This window comes from Podarcis gaigeae (genome assembly GCF_964106915.1).
Source record: "Podarcis gaigeae genome assembly, chromosome: 6".
In the NCBI taxonomy this organism is placed as follows: Eukaryota; Metazoa; Chordata; class Lepidosauria; order Squamata; family Lacertidae; genus Podarcis; species Podarcis gaigeae.
The window spans coordinates 109963-133866 of record NC_139682.1 but is presented as its reverse complement, the minus strand read 5'-3'; the positions used below and the strand labels follow the sequence as shown (position 1 = coordinate 133866).

The window sequence follows — 23904 nt, the reverse complement described above, 5'->3', positions numbered from 1 at the left end:
GCCAGAAACTGGTTATACAGCCAAGCTCGGCTCCCAAACACCTCCGTTTTGGAACATTTTGGCTCCCAAACACCGAAAACCCAGTATTCCGGTATTTGAACAATTTTCGGAAGCCGAACAGCTTCTGTGGAGTTTTTTTTCTTTTATCTCCATTGACTTTGCTGGCCACCCTTTGATCCTTGGTTGTTGAACGTTTCGGAAGTCAAACTGTCTTCCGGAATGGATTACGTTCGACAACCGAGGTTTGACTGTACTGTAAAGGTAAATATTGTTGGGGGATTGATCATTTGTTTTACAGACAACTGAGTGAGTTTCTGTTCTGTATGTGATGCAACTTTCAGATGCTGGCCAGAAAAACCAGAATGGTTACACTGCTGCAATATAAGAATGAGATCATTGTCAGCTTGCAGCATCTGGAAAAATAGCCTTGAAAAACTGTGCTTTTTATTATTTTATTATTTATTGAGTTTATATACCGCCCTATACCTGGAGTTTCTCCTTAGACTACTGCTGTGTGCCATAGTATGCTAAGTGAGATGTTCCACTGTTGGGACCAGCAGCCATAAATGGAATTTCTGTATATATTTCAACAATTACGCTTAATACGGGCAATAAAGAGCTTATTGCTTGGACTGCTCTTGCGTCTTGCGTCAGGGCAAATCCGCTTGCAAAAGCTGCATGTTTACAACTCAGCTGGAAGTGTGCTTGGTTTAAGGCAGGAGTTTGAAGGCCATAAAATCTCAGAGGTATTTTGCCTGCATAATTTTTACTCCTGCCATTGCTGTGAACCAATGCATGATAATAAGTAAATTATATTTTAAACTTCCCAGGTTGTTGACTTTGTTAATCAGGGTAAGAAAGGGAGAGTCAGTTGAGTTGATAGCTGGACTTGCTCAAAACAAGGTTTCATAGCCTAATCCCTGTGCTTTTAATGCTGCAGCCAAGGATGGGACCCCCCCCCTTTGGTGTCCTCTGCTCTGGGCTGTTATTGGGGGTCCAAGGATTACACACAGATGAAGGAGATGGATGGTTGGTGAAGGAATGGCCGCTACTGCTTCAACCATGACGGTCCCTGGCAGGGCTTCGCTGCCCCACGGGGGACTTTCCTTGTCAGGTTCCAGCGCCCCCTTCCTGCATAGAGGCTGGAACCCCCCCCCCCCGAGTCCTGTTGATTGGGGTCTGCTTTTCATCTCCTGTTTCTGCCGCTGGGTCGGCAGGCCGTGGTGTCCCAAGAGTCAAGATGTCATAGAATCAGAGAGCCACAGAGTTGGGAGAGACCAAAGAGGTTAAGGTCTCACAGATAATGTGTCGGGTTTTGGGGGGTTCTCAAAGGTACGCACCAGCCAGAAGAAGAGGACGTCACACAGTGGAGATATAAGAAGAAAACTTGTATTAAAATGCATATGAAAACAATGGGGCTGAAGCCCTGCTGTGCTCAGGCTCCCCATTCCACCGCTTGGCTCCATTCTCCTGGCAGGCTGCCCCATGGCTAGTCATGCTCAGGCAGAGACATTAATGGGCTCAAAGGCTTTGATGTCTTGAAATTTGTCACAGGAGAAATTAACCAGCAGCTGCTTCGTCCCACTCTTGCTGGGCTTGACCTCGAACTCGAGGCGGGTGCTCTGCTTGGCCTGCAGGGGTGGTGCGCTGCAAACAAGGAGCAAAAGGAGCCAGTCAGCTGATGCTCAGGAGGAGCTGTGCTTGGCCTGGCAGGGGCTGCCTGGCCCTCCTCTGCCCTTCAGGACTCCAGGGCTAGCTCCAGAGGCTCTCCCAGGCCCTGCCCACCAGGCGGGGTCTCCCTCTCGCTGCTGGGTTCCCATGCGCAGGCCAGGCTGCGGCTTCATTTGCTTTTCACTACAAATTAGATCAAGCACAATAACTCTGAGTTGGGGGGGGAGCAGTGGCAGAAGCAGGTGCTTCCCCTGCAGAAGGACCCACGGCTGGGAGGGCAGCTGCCAAAGGGACCAGAGCAGGGGGGTTGGGGCTAACGGGGTCCAGGTTGGACATGCCATGATCATTCAGGTGGACCAGAAGGTACAGCCTGAGGTGCAGCCAGTGGGGGGACTCTGAGCCTGGAGAAACGATGGATGGCAGCCCTAGGCTGAGCATGATGGACCCACTCGGGGGGCGGGCAGTGGGTGCTGAGCAGTCTCCCATTACCCCTCACCTCCCTCTCAGACCACCCTAGGAAGAGCAGCTCTGAACGGCCCCTCCCTCGCCCCATCACCTTGTGGCAGTGGGTATTGGGGGGGCGTATGCCTGGGAATTTATCCTTCTTCTGATTTGAGGGTCAAACTAAATGTTCCCCAGTTAAGCAGCTCAGGCTGAAGGTAGCCATGAGCTCCCACATCCACGCCGGCCAGGTGAGGAGCCAGCCTGGGCCCAGCTGAGCACACAAGTGGCTTGTGGGACCTTCAGTTTGGAGCTCGGGTCCCTCTCCCCACAAAATACTTCCACGTCCCATCAAAGCTTGCTCATTAGGAAGCAGGGACCCAGTGTCCCAATTCCTCTCTAGAAGGGTCCTCCTTGAAGTCTTTCTTCTAAGATCACTTTTCTTCCTCAGAGTAGCTTGTCCCCACTGGCTGCCCAGTCTCCTCCTGACTTTGCAGCCCAGCTCTGCCTTTGCCAGTTCCTGGCTGGAGTGTTGAAAGGCAGGTGGGGACACCCAGCCCCAGCCCCACACAGCTGCCACCAGGTGGGGTCAGTGACAGCACCAGTGCTAAGCACTGCCTGGGGCGGTTGGCAAGCCGGGGGGGCACAAATGAGCAGTTTGAGCAGTGGGGTGCTGGGGGCAAAGATTTCTAAAGGGTGGCTGAAACTCATGTCTGCAGCAGAGGCTGCCTGTGCACAGCGCTCTCTCTCTCTCTCTCTCTCTCTCTCTCTCTCTCTCTCTCACACACACACACACACACACACACACACACTCGCGATTCCCTGAAGCAATTTCTCAACTATTAAATGACATCTCTGAGGCAAAAGGGGCCCCAGCCTCTGTCACTGACAATTCCTGGTACATGTAGAAAAGTTGCCTTGGAAGGTGATAGAAAAGTGGGCTGTGACTCTTTTGGGTAGTGAGCAAAGGATGGCCAGGCAGACACAGGAGTCCCTTCTGGGCACCCCTTTCCAGACCGCCCCCCCCCCGAGACTGGAGCCCCGACTTTGCCTGCTCTGGAAGTGCAGCTGAGGAACTGGGAGGTGGGAGCACCACAAGGGAGCACGCCAGCAGCCACCCCCAGTCCTGGGGAGGGGACACGGCACCCCGCCTGTCTGGATGTCCCAGGCACTTACTCCAGCTTGAGCTTCTCTGCCAGCAAGTCACTGCCCTCTGCCTGCAGCACACAGTCCTTCACTTCTTCATTGAGAGGGTTGGTGAAGACCACCTCCACCTTCAGCGGCTGGTCCACTTTCGCCTGTCCCAGCACCTGCCCAGAGAAAAGCCCCCATTGAGTAGGAGGGCCACTCCCCCGGCCTCCCAGGGGGCAGGCCAGGGGGCACAGCCAGGAGGGCACAGGCCTCCAAAGGCATGCCTGGGAGGGCCATGCACCTCCCAGCAAGCAGAGAGAGAAACTTGTGAGGCAATTCCGTGGGCATCAAGGCAGGGAGGCACTCAGGAGCCTCTCCTGGGCACAGAGGCAGGTGAGGAAGACTTACTTTCAAGGTGACGGAGGGGTTGCTCAGCGTGATGTCTCCTTCCACCACGGCTTCAGTTCCCTCTGAGAGTTGGCACAAGGCTGTGGCTCGAATCATGTTGTCTGGCGTCAGGTGTTGCTGGTACTCAGCGTATGAGATCTTGAGAGGAAACTTTTTCTCTGAAAGTGACAAGTAACCAAAGGGCCTTCCATGAGATGTGGGTCACGCAAGCCGGCAGGGGCAGACTTTGGTCTTCCATAGTTCAGCAGCACCCATGGAAGACCTAATTTGGCACCCTACCTCATGCACAAGCACTGCATCATAGTTGCAACACCTTGTGGCTCAGCGGCCGGTGCAGAGGAACCTCTTGCGGTGCTCAAAATCCCCCTCGGGAAGAACCCCAAAACGTTGCCCTTTCTTCAGGGGAAGGTGAGTCCCATAGCCCTTGGTGGAGAACAGTCAGGGGCTGCCAAGGCAGGAACTTGGCTAGCTGGGGGCAGATATGGGGAGCAATGATCCCCCTCTTCCGTGTCCCTTGTCCCCCAACATTGCCCATGGATGCAAAAAGAGGAGCCCCCCATCTCTTGGGGTAGAGCAAGTGGAAAAAGGGGCAGGCCAAGCACAGAGGTCAGCACACACCAGCAGTGGGAGTTCCTTGCACCCCAAGATCTGATGAGGTTGCTGGAACTCGCCATCCCCCACCCCAGCAAGCCAAGAGGGAGACCTATGAGAGGTGCCTCTGCCACCACCCCCACCTGAGTGGGGCTTCTCCAGAAGGCCCGACTGTGGCTTGTGGGCAAAGGAGGAGGAAGAGAGGGCATTGGAGGCTGCCCCCTTGCTGTGGGGAGCCCACAAAAGGCTTACCTTCTTGCGGGTCCAGAGTCACTGCGAGAGAGTCCTTCCAGACTTCATGGATGGGCTTCCCATTGTAGACGATGGACCAGGCGGTCATCTTGGCCGTCAGGCTCCTGGCCTCGGAGGCAAGGTTCTTCAGGGTGAAGACCAAGTCAACATCCTGACCAACCTTTGGCTCAGGGCTCTTGGACTTCAGAGTCCCTGAGAGGTTTGGGTTCACAGCTTCCGGACCCTTGGCAGATATGGCATTGAACGTGTTCAGGTTCAGCTTCTCACTGGCCTTTTTGAAGACAGCTCTTTCCTTCTCTGAGCCTGGAAGAGAAACAGCAGGTGGCAAAGCCCAGCAGGGCTGTTAGGCCCCAGTGCAGGAGCCATAGGGACCAGCAGTTGCATGAAGGGCACTTTCCCTCTCCTTCCCCAGGCCAGGGGCTCTTGGGGCCTCAGCCTCGCAGCCATCCTAGCAGTGCAAGGCCTGGTCGCACAGGAGGGCTGGGGTCCTGAGGGCTGGCGGGCAGACCATGGGGCTCTTTGCTCAGGCCTGGCCTGGATGTGGCGCATGGACTGAAAATCTTTGCCTGCCCTCCCTCCCACTCATTGGTGGGCAATGCCACCCATGTTCCGCCCTCCCTGCCCTGGCCAATCTGCTGACAGGGCGCCCAAAGTAGCTTCTGGGAAATGCTCTGAGGAACACCTGAGCCTCCATGGGTGTAGCCAAGGGGCAGCAGGGGAGCATCTCCCCCCCCCCCATCAAGTAAATCCATAAAAATATTTAACTGAGGTTCTGACCCCAACAAAAATACTGGCTCCACCCATGTGAGCCTCCCTCTGCTTTGCTCTCCTGATGGGCCAGTCTTGTCCTCACAACTTGGGTAATTATTTCCTTGGCGATAATCCAGATCCCTAAACATTTCCAGTTTCTGTCTCAATTTGCATGCCTTACCTTCTGAGTATTTATAATTGTTGGTGACATCCTGGCGGGCATAGCTGCCCACAGCCTTGGTGCTTGTGTTCTGGCCAATCGTCTTGGTCTCAGAGTAGACCTTTGTTTTCTTTCCCGTGTTTGTGTCATATGTCCAGGTGACACGGTCGGCATTGACCTCCGCATAGACAAACGGGCAATCGTAGTTCAGGTCAACATCTCCTTCCTTGATGGCCGTCAGCGAAGCTGGACCGCACTGGAAGATGCCTGCAGGAAGGAAAGGGAGGGAGAACCAGTGGGCATTCTGCGCCTCAGGGCCACATGCAAGAAAACAGTTTGGGAGGGGGCAAACAAAACCCCAGCTAGCAGATACATTTAAAACAAAATGAAAAGCAAACAAAATAAACTTTCATAGCAAAGACCCACTAAGTCAGCTGGGAAAGCCCGTCAGAACAAAAATGTCTTCAACTGCTTCCAGAAAGTGCAGATCATGGCTGCCTGTCATATCTCAACAGGGATGCTGCTCCACAGAAGAAGGGCAGCCACACTCAAAGCCCTCTTCTTTACAGGTCAGTTGCTTTTGGTGAGAGCCATTGTCTTCGTAGGCATTGTGAGTTTGGGAGTGAGAGAAGGGGCAGAGAGAGAGGCAGGGGAGATTTTTTTTAACTTGCAGGAGAAACCTCCTGCCAGCTGCAGCCACCTACTGGGCAGCCAGTGCCAGATTTACATAGCTTGGGCCCCCGAAAAAACATTTAAAGGAAAAAAACAACCTGGATGTACATTTCCAAAGTATCAGATAAAAAAACAAATAAAATAAAACCTACATACAGCAACAGTGTTTTGTGTTGTGCATGGACCTATTAAAATTAATCAATTTTATGTATATTGGTAATTCAAAATTATTTTTATGTGAATGGACAATTGGTTGTTGACAAAGGACAGCTGGGTATATAAAGGGCCCCATTCCCTTCTGTAACTTAGGGCCTCATCAAACCTAAATCCGGCCCTGTGGGCAGCAAAGGGATAAGATGGTCTCTCTTGCAAGGAACCTGGTCCCAAGCTGTATAGGGACCATATATGTAAGTACCAAGGCCTTGAACTTGGCCCGATAGCAGAAATGTTGCTGCTGGTTGGTCCCTACAATCAGCCTTGGTGTTCTGCCCTCCACAAAATCTTTCCTTTCAAAAAATACATATTATTGTACATGGCACTCCAGCAGGTTTCATAATATGATGGGCAAAAGGTCCCCCTGCTTAAATTTATTTAAAAATTAATTCCATTTTTCATTCATTTTCCTTCTGTCATTGACTGCTCCCACAAATCCCCCACCAGGATGACATTGCAGCAAAAGGTTTTGTTCACCCCTTTGCCAGGCTCCCTAAAGTTGATACATGTAAAACAACCCTAACCCTAACCCTAACCCTTACTGACACCATCCAGTAGCCAATCCATGGTGGCACCTCCGGATGCTGCACCCCCCTGCAATCCCTACACAGATCTGGCTGACACAAGCCACAAAACCACAGCTCGCCCCTATACACGAAGCCAAGCCAAAGCACAACTAAGTGCAATACAGCCATCTTCTCAGGAAAACTCTTCACAAAGTTCAAGAGGTCAAGACACAAAGACTTTAGCAACTAATCCACACCTAATGACCCACCTAAGTGGTACCCAGGATATCACTCAAGAAATCACTCAAGGTATCTCTCAAGTAATTAAGGAACAAAAGAAGAAAAGGCACACTAGCCTGGGAACTTCCTCTCTGCCCAGAACATTGGAGGCTAGACACCACACCCCCTCTACAGTATTTATAGGAACTCAAACATTGAGATCCCACTCTGTTCCAGTAACAAGAAGCCGAAAGCACCAGCCTGAAGATGACGAGTGAGACCTCGTCGAAACGTCGCCTAGACACCCCAACTTTTACACGGGAAGACACCCGAGGACACCAAAACCTGCATGTAAAACAAAACTATCAACATTTAATAGTGAATGATACAAAATTATATTTAAAAAGAGAATAGCTGGTGGGAAACCTTGAGAATCACTGTTCCTATAGCATTGACTCTTTCAGAAACACTGGGGGAAGAAAAATTGTGACTTCCCCCCCCCCTTTTTTAGACAACAAAGGTAAGCTTCCCTAAAACGAGAGCCCCTGGACCTCTTTGTCTGAACTTTGGCAGGCTTCTTAGCCAAGGGCGGCTCCCAGTCTCAGGTTCCCAGTTGCCCACATAAGACTGGGAGAGGCAAGGGGGCTTCTCCCCACCTGCCCCAAATGCCAACGGCAGCTCCTGAGGAGGGACCACTGCCCTTCACAGAGACATCCTCCTCTCAGGAGGGGATGCCTCTTATTCCAATTCTGCCACAAAATAAACAAGCAACCTTCTTTTGCTCCCATGAGAAAAATAGCCCTTAAAGGTCTTGTGGGATGTGCAACATTCCTTGTGATGCTAGAGTGAACATGCAAGGGAATGTTTGGTCCAGCCAGTTGAAACTTCCTGTTCCTCCTGGCCTGGAGCATCCTTCCTCTTGCATGAGACCAGAGGTGGGCATGACCTCACCTGTCCAGGTAACAAAAGGACGAGTCATGCAGCACTCCCTCCCTTTTTTTCTTTCTCCTTTTGTCTGCTTCCAGCTAGGACTGTTCTGTTGGCTTTCAGCCAAACAGCAGCACAGGGATATGGGGTAAATCCACATGTTGCTATTTGTAACTTTAAGTCTTTAAGCCTTCAGGACTGATACTGTGCACTGCCTGAAAGTGAGTAAACTCACTTTTTGTTGACTATGAAGAGGATTGTGGTATCTTTATTCTTTTAAGAGGGATTTAAAAGGGGATCTTACCAGGAACATACTCACTCTGAGGCAGACTGAATTGCATAATAGTAAGAGGTTCTAACGAGCCTGCAACCAGTTTCTGCTGTGCAAGAGAAGGGGAACGTAACTCTGCTACATAAGGAACTTACTAGCGCATGTTAGGAAGATTATTAATAAAACATATATCCTCTCCTGCCACCCTGAACATTCCCACAGGTCCCTTGGAGGAAACTCCCCTGGACGAATCCACATGAAGCTTGGCAGGCTTTGGATTCCACGCTGGAAGAGATCCTTTGCCTGCAAATGTCATCCACTTCTGCAAAAATGCAGGTGGGGAATTATTGCTGATTTTAGATTTCCCATTATAGTCAAGGGGTAGGGGACAGAGCTTGGGATTTAGCAGATCAGAATTGGTCCCAAATAGTGAATTGAACTGGAACAACACAGAGCCTTTGGGTCGCTTCCAACACTACAGTTCTTTGATTCTGCTGCCCGCCACTTAGCCCCTCACCAAACCTGGGCATTTCTGCCATGGGGAACAGTGTGGCAAGAAGGCAAAGCACAAATCAGCCCCCCCCCCCAGTTCTCACCTGTGCTCCTCTCCTGGGGAGTTGCATCCAGAATTTGCCACCCATTGAACTGGGAGCCAAGGTCCGGCCGGACAAACCAACCTTCATTCCAGACATGGAAGTTCCTGGGCCAGAGAATAAACAAGCCTGATGTGAAGGTTTGCAGTGAGATGAGGGCAGATTGTGGCTTCCACCACGGCAACTCCTCCTGCCAAGGGAGGCAAGGAAAGGACCAAGAGATCCCTTTCACCCACCCACCCACCCAGGGCCCTGCCTCTCTGTGCAGAAATGCAACTGATGCTGGTGAGGTGGGGGAAGAGTCAGGCTGAGTTACCAGACACTGTCGGAGGCAATGTTCAGGGGGTTCCCAGAGCTGTCATAGTACTCATCCACAGTCAGGCTTCTGTCGGTGTCGTGGGCAGAATTGAAATTGGAGATCATGCGTGCTGCAATTCCCAGGCATCGGAGGACTGAGAGGGAATGAGAGAGAGAATATGAACTTTGTGAGGCTGTTCCTCAGGGCCAGAGGCAATGGCTGCAGAATACTCTTGGTTGAAACATCAACTTCTCAGGCAGGTGCTCTTGGCTCTGTGGCCTGTGAGCACGCCTTGGGAGATGTTGCCATTGACCCTGTGGGCTGGCGCAAGAGCAAGCATGGAAAGGGGAGCGGTCACTGGAAGGAAGTAGAGCAGTGGCTGCCATTCCCACTCAGGAGTCTCCTGTGACGAGGACTGGTCTAAGGTGCTGGGTGCGAGAGGCAGGTGCAAAGTTGAAACTTCATCACAAGATAGATGGCTGCCTCAGGCCCCATTGCCCTCTTTGTCAGGGCCAGCACTTTTTCTGCCTCCTCACACATCTGAAAATGCCAGGGGGACCCAGCAGAGCGTATCAGACTACCGAGACCACCAGCCCGGAAAGAGCCCCACCAGGGGAGTTTGCAGATCCAGAGAGGGTGACGCTTTTCGCCCCAGTCACAACACACACAAACATACCCAGCCTAGTTCCATGTCCAGGATCCCAGGCAGAAAGGGCCACAAGTCTGAATCAAAGCTCAGACCAGAAGCACAAGTGCAGGTCGCTCTGAGCCATGAGGAAGAAGGGGAGCCGTGGAGCAAAGGGCTCTCTGGATCCAGCTATGGCTCCTTCTCCTTACTTCCGGATTTACTGGTGCAACACATCCTTCTGTCCCACTCCTAGGCCTGTGTGTGATTGTGACCCCTGGACTGGACATTTCACTTGCCACAGTTACATCAAATGATAGGAACATAATGAAATGTTGAAGCAGAAAAGCATGGAATCATGGTGCTGGAAGGGACCCAAGGATCATCTTTCTTGTGCAACCCCCTGCAATGCAGGAATCTCAGCTCAAGCATCCCTGACAGATGGCCATCCAACCTCTGCTTAGAAACCTCCAAGGAAGGAGAGTCCAGAACCTCCTTATAAAAAGTAAACACTTGTTTGACCTCAGTTATTTAACACAGAGGGGGATACCAACAGATATAGTCCAAAAGGCACACAGGGAGTTCTGCATGTGTGGGAGAAATTTAAAAAGCAAGTGGTCCTCACTGACCGGGTGCAAAAAGATATTGTGATCCGGAGGAGCCCTGGCTGCCTATATAAAACACTATAGCGTCCCCCTTACCTGAGAGTAAGGCCCACTGAACTCAGTGCAGCTTTCTTCTGAGTAGATAGTTCTTTGCTAGATGCAAGTCAGCTGCACCAACGACCCCGTTCAGCTAGGCGTTGGGGTGGGTTTCACCTTGCGCCTTGCAAAGCTGAGCAGATGCTGCCAACAGGCCTTGTGCCCCTTGGCAACATCTGAAGACCCTGATCTACCTGATCCTGTGCTGGGTGGATTGGACCCTGTGCCTTGCAGAGTCAGGCCCAGGCTGCCACTGGGCCCAGCACTGGTGGCAGCCACAAGCAGCTCTGGTTCGCCCAGCCCTACCCATTGTCACCCCACCTGACCTGGGGGTTCTGGATCGGTAGCTCTACTGGTCAAAATAGGAGCATCAGCAATCGCCCTCTCCTATCAGAAACATCCCAAGACTGCTCCAAGAAAACACATGTGGCAAAAAGGAGTGCTAGGCCCTGGTGGGCCTCCCCCTTACCCACTTGCCAATGACCAAGCGCATAGCTAGCTAATCAGGATTCTATATGTGCTTATTTTTCTTCCCTTCTGACTTCCCTCTGTGGCTCCCTAGCCTCGTGCTATGCCCCCCCCCCCATTTATGTGATTTTCACCTGTGACCCCCTTGGAATACTCTAGAGAATTTTCTGTGACCCCTTGGTTGTGGGGGTTTGTTGTCAAAATAACAATGCATTATTCAGGTTGAGCAACTCTAGAGACTAGGGACGTGGGTGGCACTGTGGGTTAAACCACAGAGCCTAGGGCTTGCTGATCTGAAGGTCGCAGTGAAGCGGCTTAGTCCTGCTGGCCACATGACCCAGAAGCTGTACGCCGGCTCCCTTGGCCAATAAAGCGAGATGAGCACTGCAACCCCAGAGTCGTCCGTGACTGGACCTAATGGTCAGGGGTCCCTTTACCTTTACCCTTAACTCTAGAGACTAACAACCACAGTGCTGCAAATTTCTGGTTAGACAGATTGCAAATAAAAGCAATGTAATTTGCAGACACAGAGCTCTGTTTGACAGCACTTCCCTTGAGTTCTCTAGCAGGAAAAAGACAAAGGGATTAATTTTTTTCTACTTCCTCCTGCTTCAGAACTCATTATCTTTTCCGCCATGCTTCTGAGGCAGATGGATGTCTGTCTGGTCTCTGCTCCAGTGGAGATTCCATTTTTGACCTCAACTATGCATTGTAATCTAGAAGCAGAATTTGCCTGTTTGTAACTGCTGGAATCAAGTGCCAGACTTTATGTAAGTGCTATTTTACATGTCATTCTTTTATTAAGAGGGAGAAAGGGGGAAATCATATATTCTATCCTTCCCACAAAATCCATCCAGCAATGGTTCCCTGGGGACTCTGAATGTTCTGGGGGTGGGGGGGGGGCAGCAGCAGAGAAGCTGTTTGTAGCAAAAGGCATTGGCCCCCTTTGCACTCAGCCATCCGTTTTGCCCAGACTCAATGCTTGCTACATGTCTGCCACCTGTGGTTTGGCTGCTGACCAGAGGCAGCAGAGCCTGCCATGAAAACCCACAGCTGGTGCTTGAGCTAATTCCTCACCCCAGCGGCTTGGTGGTGCATGCCAGTGTTTCAGGCAGACCTACCTGTAGTCAGCACTCCAGCAAAGACCCAGCACTGCCCATACAGGACAGGTCTAAATCCAGAGTCCTTCCATTTTCTCAAGATGTCCACGCTTCCATTCCAGCTGCTTGGACTCTCCCCACCACTGTAATTCCCACTCCAGTTTCCTTGCAGGACTCCTCTGTCGTCATTGCTGTTGACCTGCAGCGGGGGAGGGGGAATCGAGAGAGGCCAATGAGCTGCTGCCCCTTTTTTGCACAGGCTGGATTGGACCAGGGGGCAGCAGGAAGGGAGTAGCGGGCTGCCTGCCTGCCTTCCCCTTTCCACCCATGATCCCACCTCCACATCCTTTTGCAAACTTAATAGAATCATAAAATTGTAGGCAGGCAGGTGAGAGCCCCCTCGTGGCTCCTCTCAGGGACCCTCGCTCCTATCCATGGGGTGGGTGGGAGGCTGGCTCATGCTGGGCTTTCCTTACCATGGCGCTGAGCACCCGCCCAACGTATTTGGGGTCATTTCGTCTGCGCACGTCAGCAGTTGGGTCCTTGCGGTAGCTCAAGCTCCGGTCTAGGATGTCAAGGCAGATGTCCAAAATGCCATCTTGAAACTGAACACAGAGAGGAAGACAAATGAAATGGTTCTTCATCCTGTGGCAGCATCACCCAGTGCTACACACATAACCTAGAGCTCCCCCTGCATTTTGAGCGACTCCAACTATGAACTGGTTGAAGGAAGAGAGAGAGGACCAGGAGGTACTATTTGTTCCTTCCTCTGCAGGAGAGGAGGGGAAATGACATCACACAGAGCCCTCTCTATCAATTGCATTTCTATGGTCTGAGTCGGCCTCTCATCAATTCAGTTCTGTGGATTTAGCGCCTTCTCATGTGTTGAGGGAATTACTGGGTTGTTTTGCTTTTGATTTTCTTGCTTATTTTGTGTTTTCATTTTGTATTTTTCTGTATTTTTATGTTGTGAACTGTGATCTTTGGAAGAAGGCTGATATACAAACTTAATAAAATAAATAATTAATATAGATATGTGCTTGTGAGGTTTGGCTGCTAATCTCTCACAGGGCCTGGGTGGGCGAGAGGGGCCCCCAGTGGCTCCGAAGGTTTCCTGCCCCTCTCCCTTCCTTGGGAAGAGGCTTGGGAGTAACCCAGACTGTCCCAGAGAATGTTCAGCTTGTTAAGACGACCCAGGCCAGGGGCTCCTCCTTCTCCCTCTCTCCCCCCCCCTTCCCGGGATTGCCATATGTCCTCTTTTTCCAAGACACGTCCTCTTTTTCATGGGTAGAGCCATCATCTCCCCCCAAAAAACTAAGTTTTGGGTCTTTGGGGGGATTTTTACAGCATTTTCCTCAAAAAGTGCCCTAAGTTGCCATACTTCCGGAGTTTTCTGGACATTTCGCCAATTTGGCGAAAAATCCTCCCAGACACCGTTTTGACAGTCCGATTCACGGAAGTGTCTGGGGGAAAACCGAGACGCATGGCAGCCCTATCATGGTGATCCATAGCAGTGGCGTAGCGTGGGTTGTCAGCACCCGGGGCAAAGCAAGTAATTTGCGCCCCCTAACCCGTGGATTTGCGCCCCCTAACCCTAAGCCCCAGATGTGGCGCCCGGTGCGGCCGGCCCCCTGCACCCCCCACGCTAGGCCACTGATCCATAGCTAAAAGCAGAAGTCGACAAATGCATCCTGTTTTTTGCTCTTCAAAATATGGCAACCCGAAGACCCCCAGGGACCGTCCAGCCAGCCTAGGAAGTGCGCTCTGGTCGCGGGGGAGGAGACACGAGGCATTGCCGTCCGCACCTGGAATTGAGGAGCTGGAAAGGTCCTTCGGTTTCACACCCAGGACCCATTTTCTCTCTCTTCTTTTGAGAAAGGGGGGGGCGGGATTTGGAGGGCGCGCGTGTGCGCGTAGCTGAGCTCCAGTTGCTCTGGGCATTTCTGGACGGGGCCGGTAGCGTCTCTCCTAACCCCTCCCCACCCCGGTCTCCAGCCCCCGCCCAAAGGCTTCCCCCTACCTGGCCAAAGTTCCACCCGAAGCTGGAGATGCGGTTCGCGCTGCCCACGAAGACGACGCCGAACTCGGAGAGGACGTATTCCTTGCGCTCCGCGTCGTTGCCCATGAAGACGTCGTCTCCTGCAAGCGAAAGAACCGGAGGGGCCATTTGGGTGGGGAAGAACTAGGAATCCCCAGTACTCCTTGGGGCGCCCCCAGCCCTCCTCCCTGGAGCTGCAGGTGGCCCGTCCTGTCCCTGTGCGCCTTGGGGGCAAGAAGCCCCCCGGCGCCGCCCTGAGGCCGCTTCGTGCAGCTGGAAGCACCTAGCCAGGAGGAGGAGGAGGAGGAGTCTCGGGTCCCCACAAGAAAAGGCCGGGGGCCGAGGGGGGCAGTCGTGGGGAGGGGGAGGTGCGGTGGGGTCGGGGGCATCAGTCGCTGGGGGCCCCTGTGTTTTGGGTTTGTTTTCGCTCTTGTTTTTATTAAGTATTTCGTGTTTCTTATATTTTTATGTTGTGAACCACCTTGAGATCTACGGATGAAGGGCGGCATACAAATTTAATAAATAAGTAAATACCTGTAGCCCAGGGGTTAAAGAGCAGCACGAAGGTGCCGAGGTGGGAGGCGCCGGCGGTCGTTTTGATCCCCAGCCGGTAGCGCCCGATGGCGGCACTCGCAGGGCTGGAAATGGCGATGTTCAGGGAGCCCGAAGCCGCCGGAGAGTCCTGGACGGCGCCCCAGGAGCCGCCGCTGGGTGCGGCGCTGGAGATGCCAAAAGCCACGCGGGTCTTCTCGTGCAGGGCAGAGGTCGATCCTGGCAGCAGGAGGAAGGCGGTGAGCTTTGGGCATAGTGGAGGTCACATCTTGGGCAGCCCGCCCTCCGGGTGGGGGCCTTTACGCCAAGTGGCCGCCTCGACATGGAGAGCCAAGGAGTCACCCAGCTGGACTCTGCAATTCGGTGGCGGCTTACCTGTTTCGACGGTGAACGTGAGGCTGCCTGGAGCTGGCGCTGCTCCGCCGAAGGCCAGAGAGATATAGAAAAGTTGGGCCCGTCGCACCACCAGCTCGGTGCCGGGGTACTGCTCGGTGTGGTGCGCCCTGCCATTGGCTTTCCGCTTCCAGTCAATCTTCGGCACAGCTGCAAAAACGGGGACAAGACCACGAAGGTTGAGGCAGAGAGGCTCGCTGCGCCTTTCCGAAACAGGTCATGCCCTCGCAGCGACCCAGAAGGCACCCTTCAGGCACAGGGCGCTCCTTTCCCTGAAGACCAAGAGCCAAGGGACCGCCTTTCCTAGCGCCCCTTTCCCTCGGACCGGCTGGAGAAACGCGCGTGAAACGGAGCTCTTGATGCTCGACTTCATCGCATTTGACACCAATGCAAATACTGTAGATCTCCCGAGAGGAGGAGATCTGTGGCAGCTGCGGAGTTGTGGGCAGGGCAGACCCTCCACGTGGCCCTGCGGCACTTCGGCAAGAGCAGCCGCTGCGGAGCAGGGCAGCGCAAGGGCACCAGCCCGCCTGTGGCGGCCTGGCGCCAGCTGAGCTCGGTCGCTTTCTGCGGATTCACGCATGTTGGGTTGCGTATACAGAACAGAAACCGTCGTCCCCGGTGCTAAAGTAGGGATGTGCCAAAGTCAAGGGATGGATTGTCACTAAGCAAAAACCACTCACGAATCTGAGGGCTCAGCACTTGCTGGGCAGCTCCGGACCGACCTCTCTTAGCGCCTGGGACGGGACCGGGCGGGCAAGCAGTTCATCAGGGAAGGAGGGGAGGGGGGCACTCGCCCAGACTCTCGCCATGGCAGCCCGGCCACCTTCTGGATGCGGCCAAGCCTGCGCGCGCGCTCTCTCTGTGCAACCGTCCCTCGTGCGTCCTGCATCGCCCTGGGAAGACTCCAGGCCCCGCCGCTCCTTGGCCCGGAGCGCTTGGGCTGGGCTGCGGACCGAGGGAGCTGGGCCCCGAAGCCCAGAGCCCAGCCGCGTTCCGCAAGCGCCGGCTTGCCCTGCCCCCGCCTCTCGCTGTAATTACGGCTCTTCAAACGGGGCGGACAGCGCGCGGAGCGTGTCCCGGTGGGGAGAGGGCAGCCCCAGGTCCCAGCCCAGGAGGCAGCCGGGGACTAAAGATTCGCCTTTGGGAAGCTGCTGTTTGGCGGCGGACGCCCCATAACGGAACTGCCGGAGCCTCGCTGGTCCCCCGAGCTGGCGAGGCTCCTCGGAGAGAGCCGGCCCGCCTTGCGGAACGCGCTGTCACTGGAAGTCCAATGGACGCCTGCTGAAAACCTTCCCGCGCTGCCCAGCTCATGCAGACAATTAAGACACCACCTTTCAAAGGCTCATAGAACCGTAGAGTTGGAAGGCACCCCAGGGTCATCTAGTCTACCCTCTGCATTGCAGGAATCTGTTGTCCGAGGTGGGGCTGAACCCATGACCCTGGGAGTAAGAGCCTCATACTCTACGGACCGAGCGATCACTAGAGAGGGAGTTCCAAAGGTTGGAACAGACACCATAATACTGTAGTTAGTGGAGGATTCCTGTGTTTAGATTTTCATGTGCTTTTAACTGCATATAGATGTTGTAAGCACGGGTTCTTTTTGTGATGTAGTGGTATATGCATATTCCTTGGGGTCAGGATAGAGGTTAACTTTACCCCGTCAGGCGATCAGCCTCTCTGCTCCAGCCCTGCCCTGCCCAGGGTGGTCCCCTTTCCCATCCATGTCCTTGATGAGCTGGCTCTGCTTTGCTGCATGCCCAGGGTGAGCCCTACAGGTCTTTATCCACTCTAGAAAGCAGACCACCCTCACCGGCCCCTCCAGGCTGTGCTCCCAGCAGCAACAGGGCTGGGGGAAATGGGCAGGGCTGTGCCTAGCCCCTCTGGGCAGGGGGGCAGGTGTGCTGGGTCCCTCCGAGCAAGGTGGGGTGCATGGCTAGAGGAAGGCCAGCCCACCAGAGAGATGCAAAGGCTCCCCCTGCAGAGGAAGAGGCAGGAGAACCCAGCTGGCTTGTATTCTATTAGCTGGTGCTGTGGAGGGGTAGAGGAGAGGGCAAAGGCAAAGCCTTGATTTGCTGGCATGCCCAACAGGTCCATGAAATGCTGGCCCAGCCTTCCTTATTCGCACCTGCCCAGCCCTGCAGGCAGCCCATACTGGGGCCTTGCCCAGGGCAGCTTGTACTCACCAGCCATGCTCTCTCTTGTTCTGCTGCTCTGTGGGTCCTCTAGAGAAGCTCCCAGGGATAGGATGAGTCTCTCAAGGGGCTTGGAAGCACCTTATATGCAGCACACTGGAGACTCCTCCTTTTTGTCCAAAGGTGGGCGAGGCTCACAAGCCACACCAACAGTGCTGCAACCTTCCCTGACAGAGTGCGCCTGCCATGGGAGGGGCAGGCAGCAGTGACTCTGGGTGGCTCTTCACTCCAGGAAGGCTGATGACAGAAAGGGTGCATGCAGCAGGGAGTCATTTCCAGGTCAGAAGAAAGGGGCCTGAATCAGCCACCAGTAACCTTTTCCCTAGTCTTTCTAGGAAGGCCCCGGCACAAAGCCCTCAAGTGGCCAGGCCTCTGGGGCAGGTACCCGGGCCTCTCTACAACCAGGGCATCTCTTAACTCATGCAGCCATGCAGCCAGCATTTCCCACTGGGGAACAGCTCGGTGGTGCAACCTCATTAAGCTGCCCTCCTTCCTTAACGCTAATTCCTTGCTGCATCCCGCACTCCCTGCATGTCAGACACTTTGCCAGCTGCAGTTCTGCTGGGTGGGAGGTGGCGGGTGGCTGCAGCTGCCTGTGTGCAGGTCAACTCTTCCCTGAACTTGTTACCAGAGAAGTCAAGGCCATTTCTGACAAAAGCAGGAAGGCACCACCTCCTCCCTCCAATACGCCCATCCCAGCACAGGACTGATGACAGGCCTGTGGCAACAAAGCACTCAAGGAAGGAGACCCTCCAAAGGCACCTCAGAAAGGGTCCCTTTCCCTCCCACCCTCTCTCCAGTATTCTTAGGCAACCCACATGCAGGAGAGGCTCAAAGCTTCTTATGTTAATAGGCTTCTTAAACAACTGATGCATATTCACACACCAACTCATTTTTGCTGCCACACATGAAACAGCCTGGCTGGAACCTCCAGAGCTGGCTCTTCCTGAGCATTTGTCCCTTGCTCTCTCAGCCAGTGCTGGGACCAAGCAGGCAGGGGAGCTGTGATGGGGCCTGCTGGCTTCCAGGATCCGGCCATTTGCCCCAGTGATCGTCATGGCAGTGACTAAGAAGAGCTTCCTTATGTCAAAACCCTCCATGAAAGATTGTGTGGCAAGGAACAACTATCCATATGCATTTCTACTCATGAGACGGATGTGACTCCCCTGAGTCACGAGCTGATACATCTACCAATTCTTCCAGGGTTGCAGTTTCACTCACAGGAAAAGCAGAGGGAACCCTCTTCCTGCTAATGGGCCTTCCCACTGAAACTGGAAGTAGCTCTCTTTCTACAGGGAGTCAAGGCAGAGCCTTGGTGCCACTCGGGAGCACATGGCAGGCCAGCCTTCCCTGCTCTTCCTCTCCTTCTGATGCAGCGGAGCGGTGCCATCCCTTTGCCCAACAAACATCTCAAGACAGCAAGTCCTCTGACCAGTTTGTGGACTGGGCATCTGTTCAAGGAACTGCAGCCCATGGAGAAAGCCTCATTTGGGGAGGCACATGGCAGGGCCTGGAGCAAGGGGCCCAGGAGCTGCCTTCTCTCAGGACAGAGCTCAGAAGCAAAGGTGGGCTCTGCTGTTGGCTCCACCCTCCTCCAGGCCATGGCAGAGGAAGCAATGCTGGCATTTCCCGGCTCACCTCACAGTGACTGATCCAGCCAGAATCTCCTTTATGTTGCTCCATTCAGGCTGCCTCAGCAATGAGGGGAAACAGAGGCCAACGGCAAGCAGATTATTATGAAGGGCCACACCCTGAGCTGATGGTTTTCCTGTCCAGGGAATCTTGTTACATCTAGTTCTGCATGTTCACCAGGGATAAAAGTGTGGAAAAGATCACTCCTCCCCAGGACTGTGGCTCACCTGCTTACCTGGAGGGAGGGGCAAGGAGGGGCTCAAGTAAGGGACGACATCACACACACACACACACACACACACACACACACACACACCCTCCAGTTGCCATCAGGTTAACTGGACAGGCTCATTCCTGCCACAGAATCCCTGCATCTTCAGACCTTCCACCTGGGGTGGGGTGGGGGGCATGTGCTAGCCTGTGGCTACTGGCAGTGAGGTTGGCAAGCTTGGGGGTGGGGTAAGAGGAGAAAGATTGCCTTTGCCACCCTCTCAGTGCTCTGTCCCCCAACAGAGATTCTCCTAGACCTTATTGCAGGTAGTGAGTTTGCTCAGATCCTGGCCACCCTCCTCCCCTGGCAGTGCTCCAGGAGAAGGTACAGTTGTTCCCACCTGTTGATGGAGCCCCCCCCCCATGCTCTTGGCTGCCCTGACACAGGCCTTGGTCCTGGGCTGGGCTTGCTCTGGCCCTCCACCTCCACCTGGGCTCAACTCCTTGTTTCCAAGCTACTCTTGGTCTTGTGCCTTGTGGAGGGGCAGCAGAAACCCCCTCCTGGCACCTCCCTCCCAAATGAAGAGGCTCGGGAGTTTGGGAGCCTTCCTGCCCCTTTGGCCAGAGATATTGCCCCACTTCAGGGTGACTCGCGTGACACAGTTATGAAAGTTGGATGGGGAGGAAATGCTGGAGCAATCTGGCCCCAAGTGAGCAAGAGCGAGGGAGGAAGAGCTGCTGGGGCAATCCTGCTGGGGAAGGGATGTGCCAACCCCGCAGTTCTTGGCTCCTGCTCAGCCCCTGCTGGGGTGGACAGGCTGACTGGCCCACGCTCCCCCAGGATGATGCTCACAAGGCCAGGAGCAGATTGGGTTGGCTGTGTGTGCATTAACCAATGTGAGGAAATCTTTAACCATCAAGTGGTTGCCGTTTGAATTGCGAAACAGCTGACCCAAAGAAATCCTGTTGCTTGTAAGGATCTGGCCACGGGTTCAAGGTGTGGGCCAGGACTGGCCACCCCCTGTTCAAAACTCACCTTAGCCACAACCTTGCTGCCCCCAGCTCTGATGGCCCACGGGCTTCGCTGGCTCTAAAGGGAGAGTAGACTGGAGTGGTTCTAATAGTAGTCATAGCAGCAGCAGGGACTCTCAGAATTATAGAGTGGGGTGGGGTCCCAAGGGTCATCTAGTCCAACCCTGTCATAGTCCCATGCTGCTCAACCACGGCAGAGCTCAATGGCAGGAGAGGCCAGCCGGCCAGCCGAGTCTCAGGGGGTACTTGCCTGGAGGCAGAGTCTACATGCAAGGGTCAGTCCAGTCCTAAGGTCAGAAGTATCTCAGTTCATGTAGTCAGACAGTCCGGGGTCAAGAAAGCAGAGAGTCCAAGGTCACAAGAGGCAAGAAGCAGCAAGGTCTGGCCAGGAATGACAAATATTGTTTCTAGCAACTGACTGAGGCTGGAAACCCTGTTGAAGAAAGCTGGAGCCAGCTGGTTCTCATCAGGAGCAAGAAGGCTGATCAGTGGCAGGTGGCGTCACTCTGCATTTTGCTCCTTCAGGCTGCTGCTCAACAGGTGAAGCTGATTCCTGGCCCATGACAAAATCCCTGCAATGCAGGAATCACAACTAAAGCCTCCCCAATAGTTGGTGATCGAGTCTCTGCTTAAAACCCCCAATGATGGAGCCCAGCACCTTCCAAGAGAGTCTGCTCCAGTGTCCAACAGTTCTTACCATCGGTGTGTTTTCTCCCAATATTCCCATGTTTGTAGGCGATTTTGCCTGATAAGACACTTCTTTGCAAAGTGCCCCCCCAAATAATGGATTTTTGTATGTTGTTTTCACCAACGCATGCACTTTTATGTACACTTGATTACTGTATGTGCATTTTAGTACACATTACTTGGCTGGAGAACTGCATTCCAAAATTTGGGGGGGGGATTTTAAAGGATAGCTGTGTTTGAATTCTTGCAAGGTTTGCTTCCCCTTTCAGTGGAAACTGAATGGAGTTTCTCCATCTGCAGAGCTAGGGGGCTCCTGCAGGTGGGAGAGGCGGCTCCTGCTGCACCCAGATACTCCACTGGACCTTCCTGGGTGCTGCCAGGGCGGGTGGGGGAAGAAGGAAGTTTTTCTCAGTGGCAGCAGTAGGGCACACAAACAGCATTTCTGATGATGGTGAAATTTCAGCTCTGCTTGCTCATGGAAGGTGGCTGTTTGTGAGGGACGGATCTCTCTCTCTCTCTCTCTGCTGAGCCACAGTCAGGCCTCTGGCTGGCCCTTCCTCTTTTTCAGCCCAGCTGCTGGCCACATGCGGGGTACCTGAGAGCCTCTGCTGGTCTTGCTCCACTCTAGGTCATTTCATCCTCTTTTGAGCTGCCTGCCATCAGGAAGGTCTGGTCCAGAGGACATAACACATGTGGATTCTGAAATGATTTTGAAGACAACATCTCACACCAAAGCCTCCTGCCTTGAGATCACAGCGGATGGAAGCTTGGATAAGTACATAAGACAAACCTGCTGGATCAGGCCAATGGCTCATCTAGTCCAGCATCCATTTATTCATTGTATTGCTCTCCCACCTCGTTTCTCCAAGAAGCTCAAGGTGATATATGTACCTGGTTCTCCCCTTTCTCATTTAATCCCCACAACCCCATGAGGTTGTTTAGGCTGAGAAGCCCCCAAGGTCACAGAAAGCTTAATGGCCAACTGGGGATTCAAACCCTGGTCTCCCAGTCTGACACTCCTAGTCTGACACTCTAACTAATATACCACACTGGTTCTCATTTCCCACTGGGGAAACTAAGTAATCTCTGCTCTGAGAAGAACTCTCAGGTAGACAAAATCTTTTGCGGTGCTTTAAAAAATCAGCCATGTGCTGAAGCTTCTAGCATTGGAACTGAGCACTTGGTCCCGGTGGCAAAAGAGCCAGCAGACCTCAGGCTCAGTGCAAGGCTGGCCCTGAGACCGGTGTCAGCCGAGTGAGGCTGGGGTGTGCCTGCAATGGTATTCCACGGGTAATTTAAACACTTTTTTGAAATTGTGTTTTTTAAAGGATGTGACCAGTTTTGCAACTTCAATACAGTAATTTATCTGTAACTTGGAGAAATATTTCTCTAAAACAATTAAAAAAAACCATCTGTGGCAAAAGGACAAAGAGCTAATGCTTCATGGGCAAGTGCTGAACATATGGCAACATTTGTTGGAAACTGTGGGGAAAAGCTTTTCTGGCAAAGAACCTGTGGCCAATGTAACATAACCGATGTGACGTGACAATTCAAGCCACGTAAATGTTTCCAAAGCAAAACCCTGTGTATATAACTCTGCAGTCACGGGTTGAAGGGGAGCATCAGGTCTACGTGGAAGTTGTAATGTGGAGAAACATACCCTTTGCTTTAGCAACACCCTAATGATTTGTGACTTTTCAACCCAACGTTTATTATCGTTTACAGGGAAGACAAATGTCAAGGAAGTTCTCTTTCTCAAGAAGAAGAGAATTTCATACCAATAAATATTGTATTGTATCATCTGGCCAACCAATTTCCTTTTCAGTTTCCCAGTTTCAACAATGTCAGAGATGCCAGCGGACACCAGCACTCCAGGACCGCTTTCTGCTTTTGGAGGACAATCAGTTTCCATTGGGACATTATTCCGTGTTTTGGTGCCGCTTGTTTTAAATTATGTGCCAAATTCATATACACTTTATGTATGAGACAAGCTTCAACCTGCCACGGGGTTGTACTTGTCCTCTGAGGCAAGTTAAGAGACTTTTGGCTCCCAAATGGATCTCTTGATCCTCTCGATCTAGAGTATCTCCAGCCTGTGGGGCAGACTTGGCCCACCAGTCTTCCTCCATTGGGACCGTGAGGAATGATCCTAATGCAACATTTCTTCTCAGTTCAGCAAGTAAGAAAGCAAATCTATCAGTACAAAAAGGGGTCATTAACCTATTCTCTAATTTCTTGGAGTGATATCTAACTGAAGTTTAGAAAAAAAGAGAGAGAAATCCTGAGTCACATGTTGTTTTAATCAAACGTAAAATGCCATTTGGAAAACTGTTGCCAGATAATGAAACTAGAAAATTATCTTTGAAAAGAGATAGAACACGTTAACAACGTGAAGATGAAAAAAGGGTTTGTAAGTTGAAATGTTAATGGAATTATCTAGTAGCTCAATTTATGCCTCAGTTTCCCTGTTGAAATTTAAAAAAAAATAGGAAAGAGTTTTAGGACACACTTTCAGAGTTAAAGATCAACAGCAATTAGAATATACGGTGCAGTTGTTCACAAGTCAGGATAATCTACCAATTTACCAGCTGAAATCACAGTAAAACACCTCAGGCTTTCTTGAGCATTTGAAGGCTGACTGGACAATGCCTCAAACTGAGATAAGCAACTCTTCATCAAGGATAATAAAATGTGAGAAAATGTTGTTTCTCCAGAATTTCAGGAAGGCAAGAAAAGGCTTGCTGCTGTTGCTGCAGTCATCCCCAGTCACTGACAAACTCATGGACAGCAGGACCGACTCCCTTTCTCAATATCTTCTCCCTGAAGAGCTGGCTGGACCCACATAGCTAAAGTTGCCCCACGGCTGGTCGCTCCTGAGACTGCAGCTGGCTTCCTATGGCACAGAGGAGCCCCTGGCCAGAAAATTACTTGCTTCTCATCTTTGTGATGCGTCCAACAGTCTTGGCTCTGAAATGCCCCAGATTTCTGCCCCACGTGTCAGCTGAGGAATAACCTCAACTTCAAAAACTCTCAGAGGCGGTACCACAATATCCCCACCCTTCACTCTGGGAAATGCAAGCACTGACTGCGCCAAACTCCAACCATTCCAAAGACCATTCTGGGCAAAAGAAATCTCCGGTTAATTAAATCTATCAAATTGCTCCAACA

General features: G+C 52.6%; 1 protein-coding gene and 2 long non-coding RNA genes across 4 annotated transcripts in view; 2 read left to right on the top strand and 1 right to left on the bottom strand.

The window, feature by feature from the left end:
• Positions 1-5703, top strand: part of LOC310847242 — a 107014-nt gene extending 101311 nt beyond the window's left edge. Inside the window, exons 2-3 of the long non-coding RNA XR_014565716.1 lie at positions 2591-2700; positions 5563-5703. This is a non-coding gene — a long non-coding RNA (uncharacterized lncRNA). The remainder of the gene's footprint in view (positions 1-2590; positions 2701-5562) is intronic.
• On the bottom strand, positions 1374-17304 carry LOC310846992 (protein-glutamine gamma-glutamyltransferase E-like). The gene is made up of 13 exons (XM_083744310.1): positions 17167-17304; positions 14963-15130; positions 14570-14806; positions 14018-14136; positions 12474-12602; positions 12019-12196; positions 9122-9257; positions 8809-8912; positions 5426-5671; positions 4495-4797; positions 3652-3809; positions 3289-3422; positions 1374-1647 (listed from the first exon to the last, which is right to left on the bottom strand). Exons 1-13 carry the CDS (start codon positions 17171-17173, stop codon positions 1500-1502), a joined length of 2067 nt encoding a protein of 688 aa, XP_083600436.1. The 5' UTR covers positions 17174-17304; the 3' UTR covers positions 1374-1499.
• LOC310847239 lies at positions 7788-23904 on the top strand. 2 transcript variants are annotated; one of them, XR_014565711.1, is made up of 4 exons: positions 7788-8162; positions 8435-8548; positions 11618-11667; positions 23451-23904. It is a non-coding gene; the product is annotated as an uncharacterized lncRNA (long non-coding RNA). The 2 variants fall into 2 exon arrangements; XR_014565712.1 differs by lacking the exon at positions 23451-23904 and adding an exon at positions 21365-21467.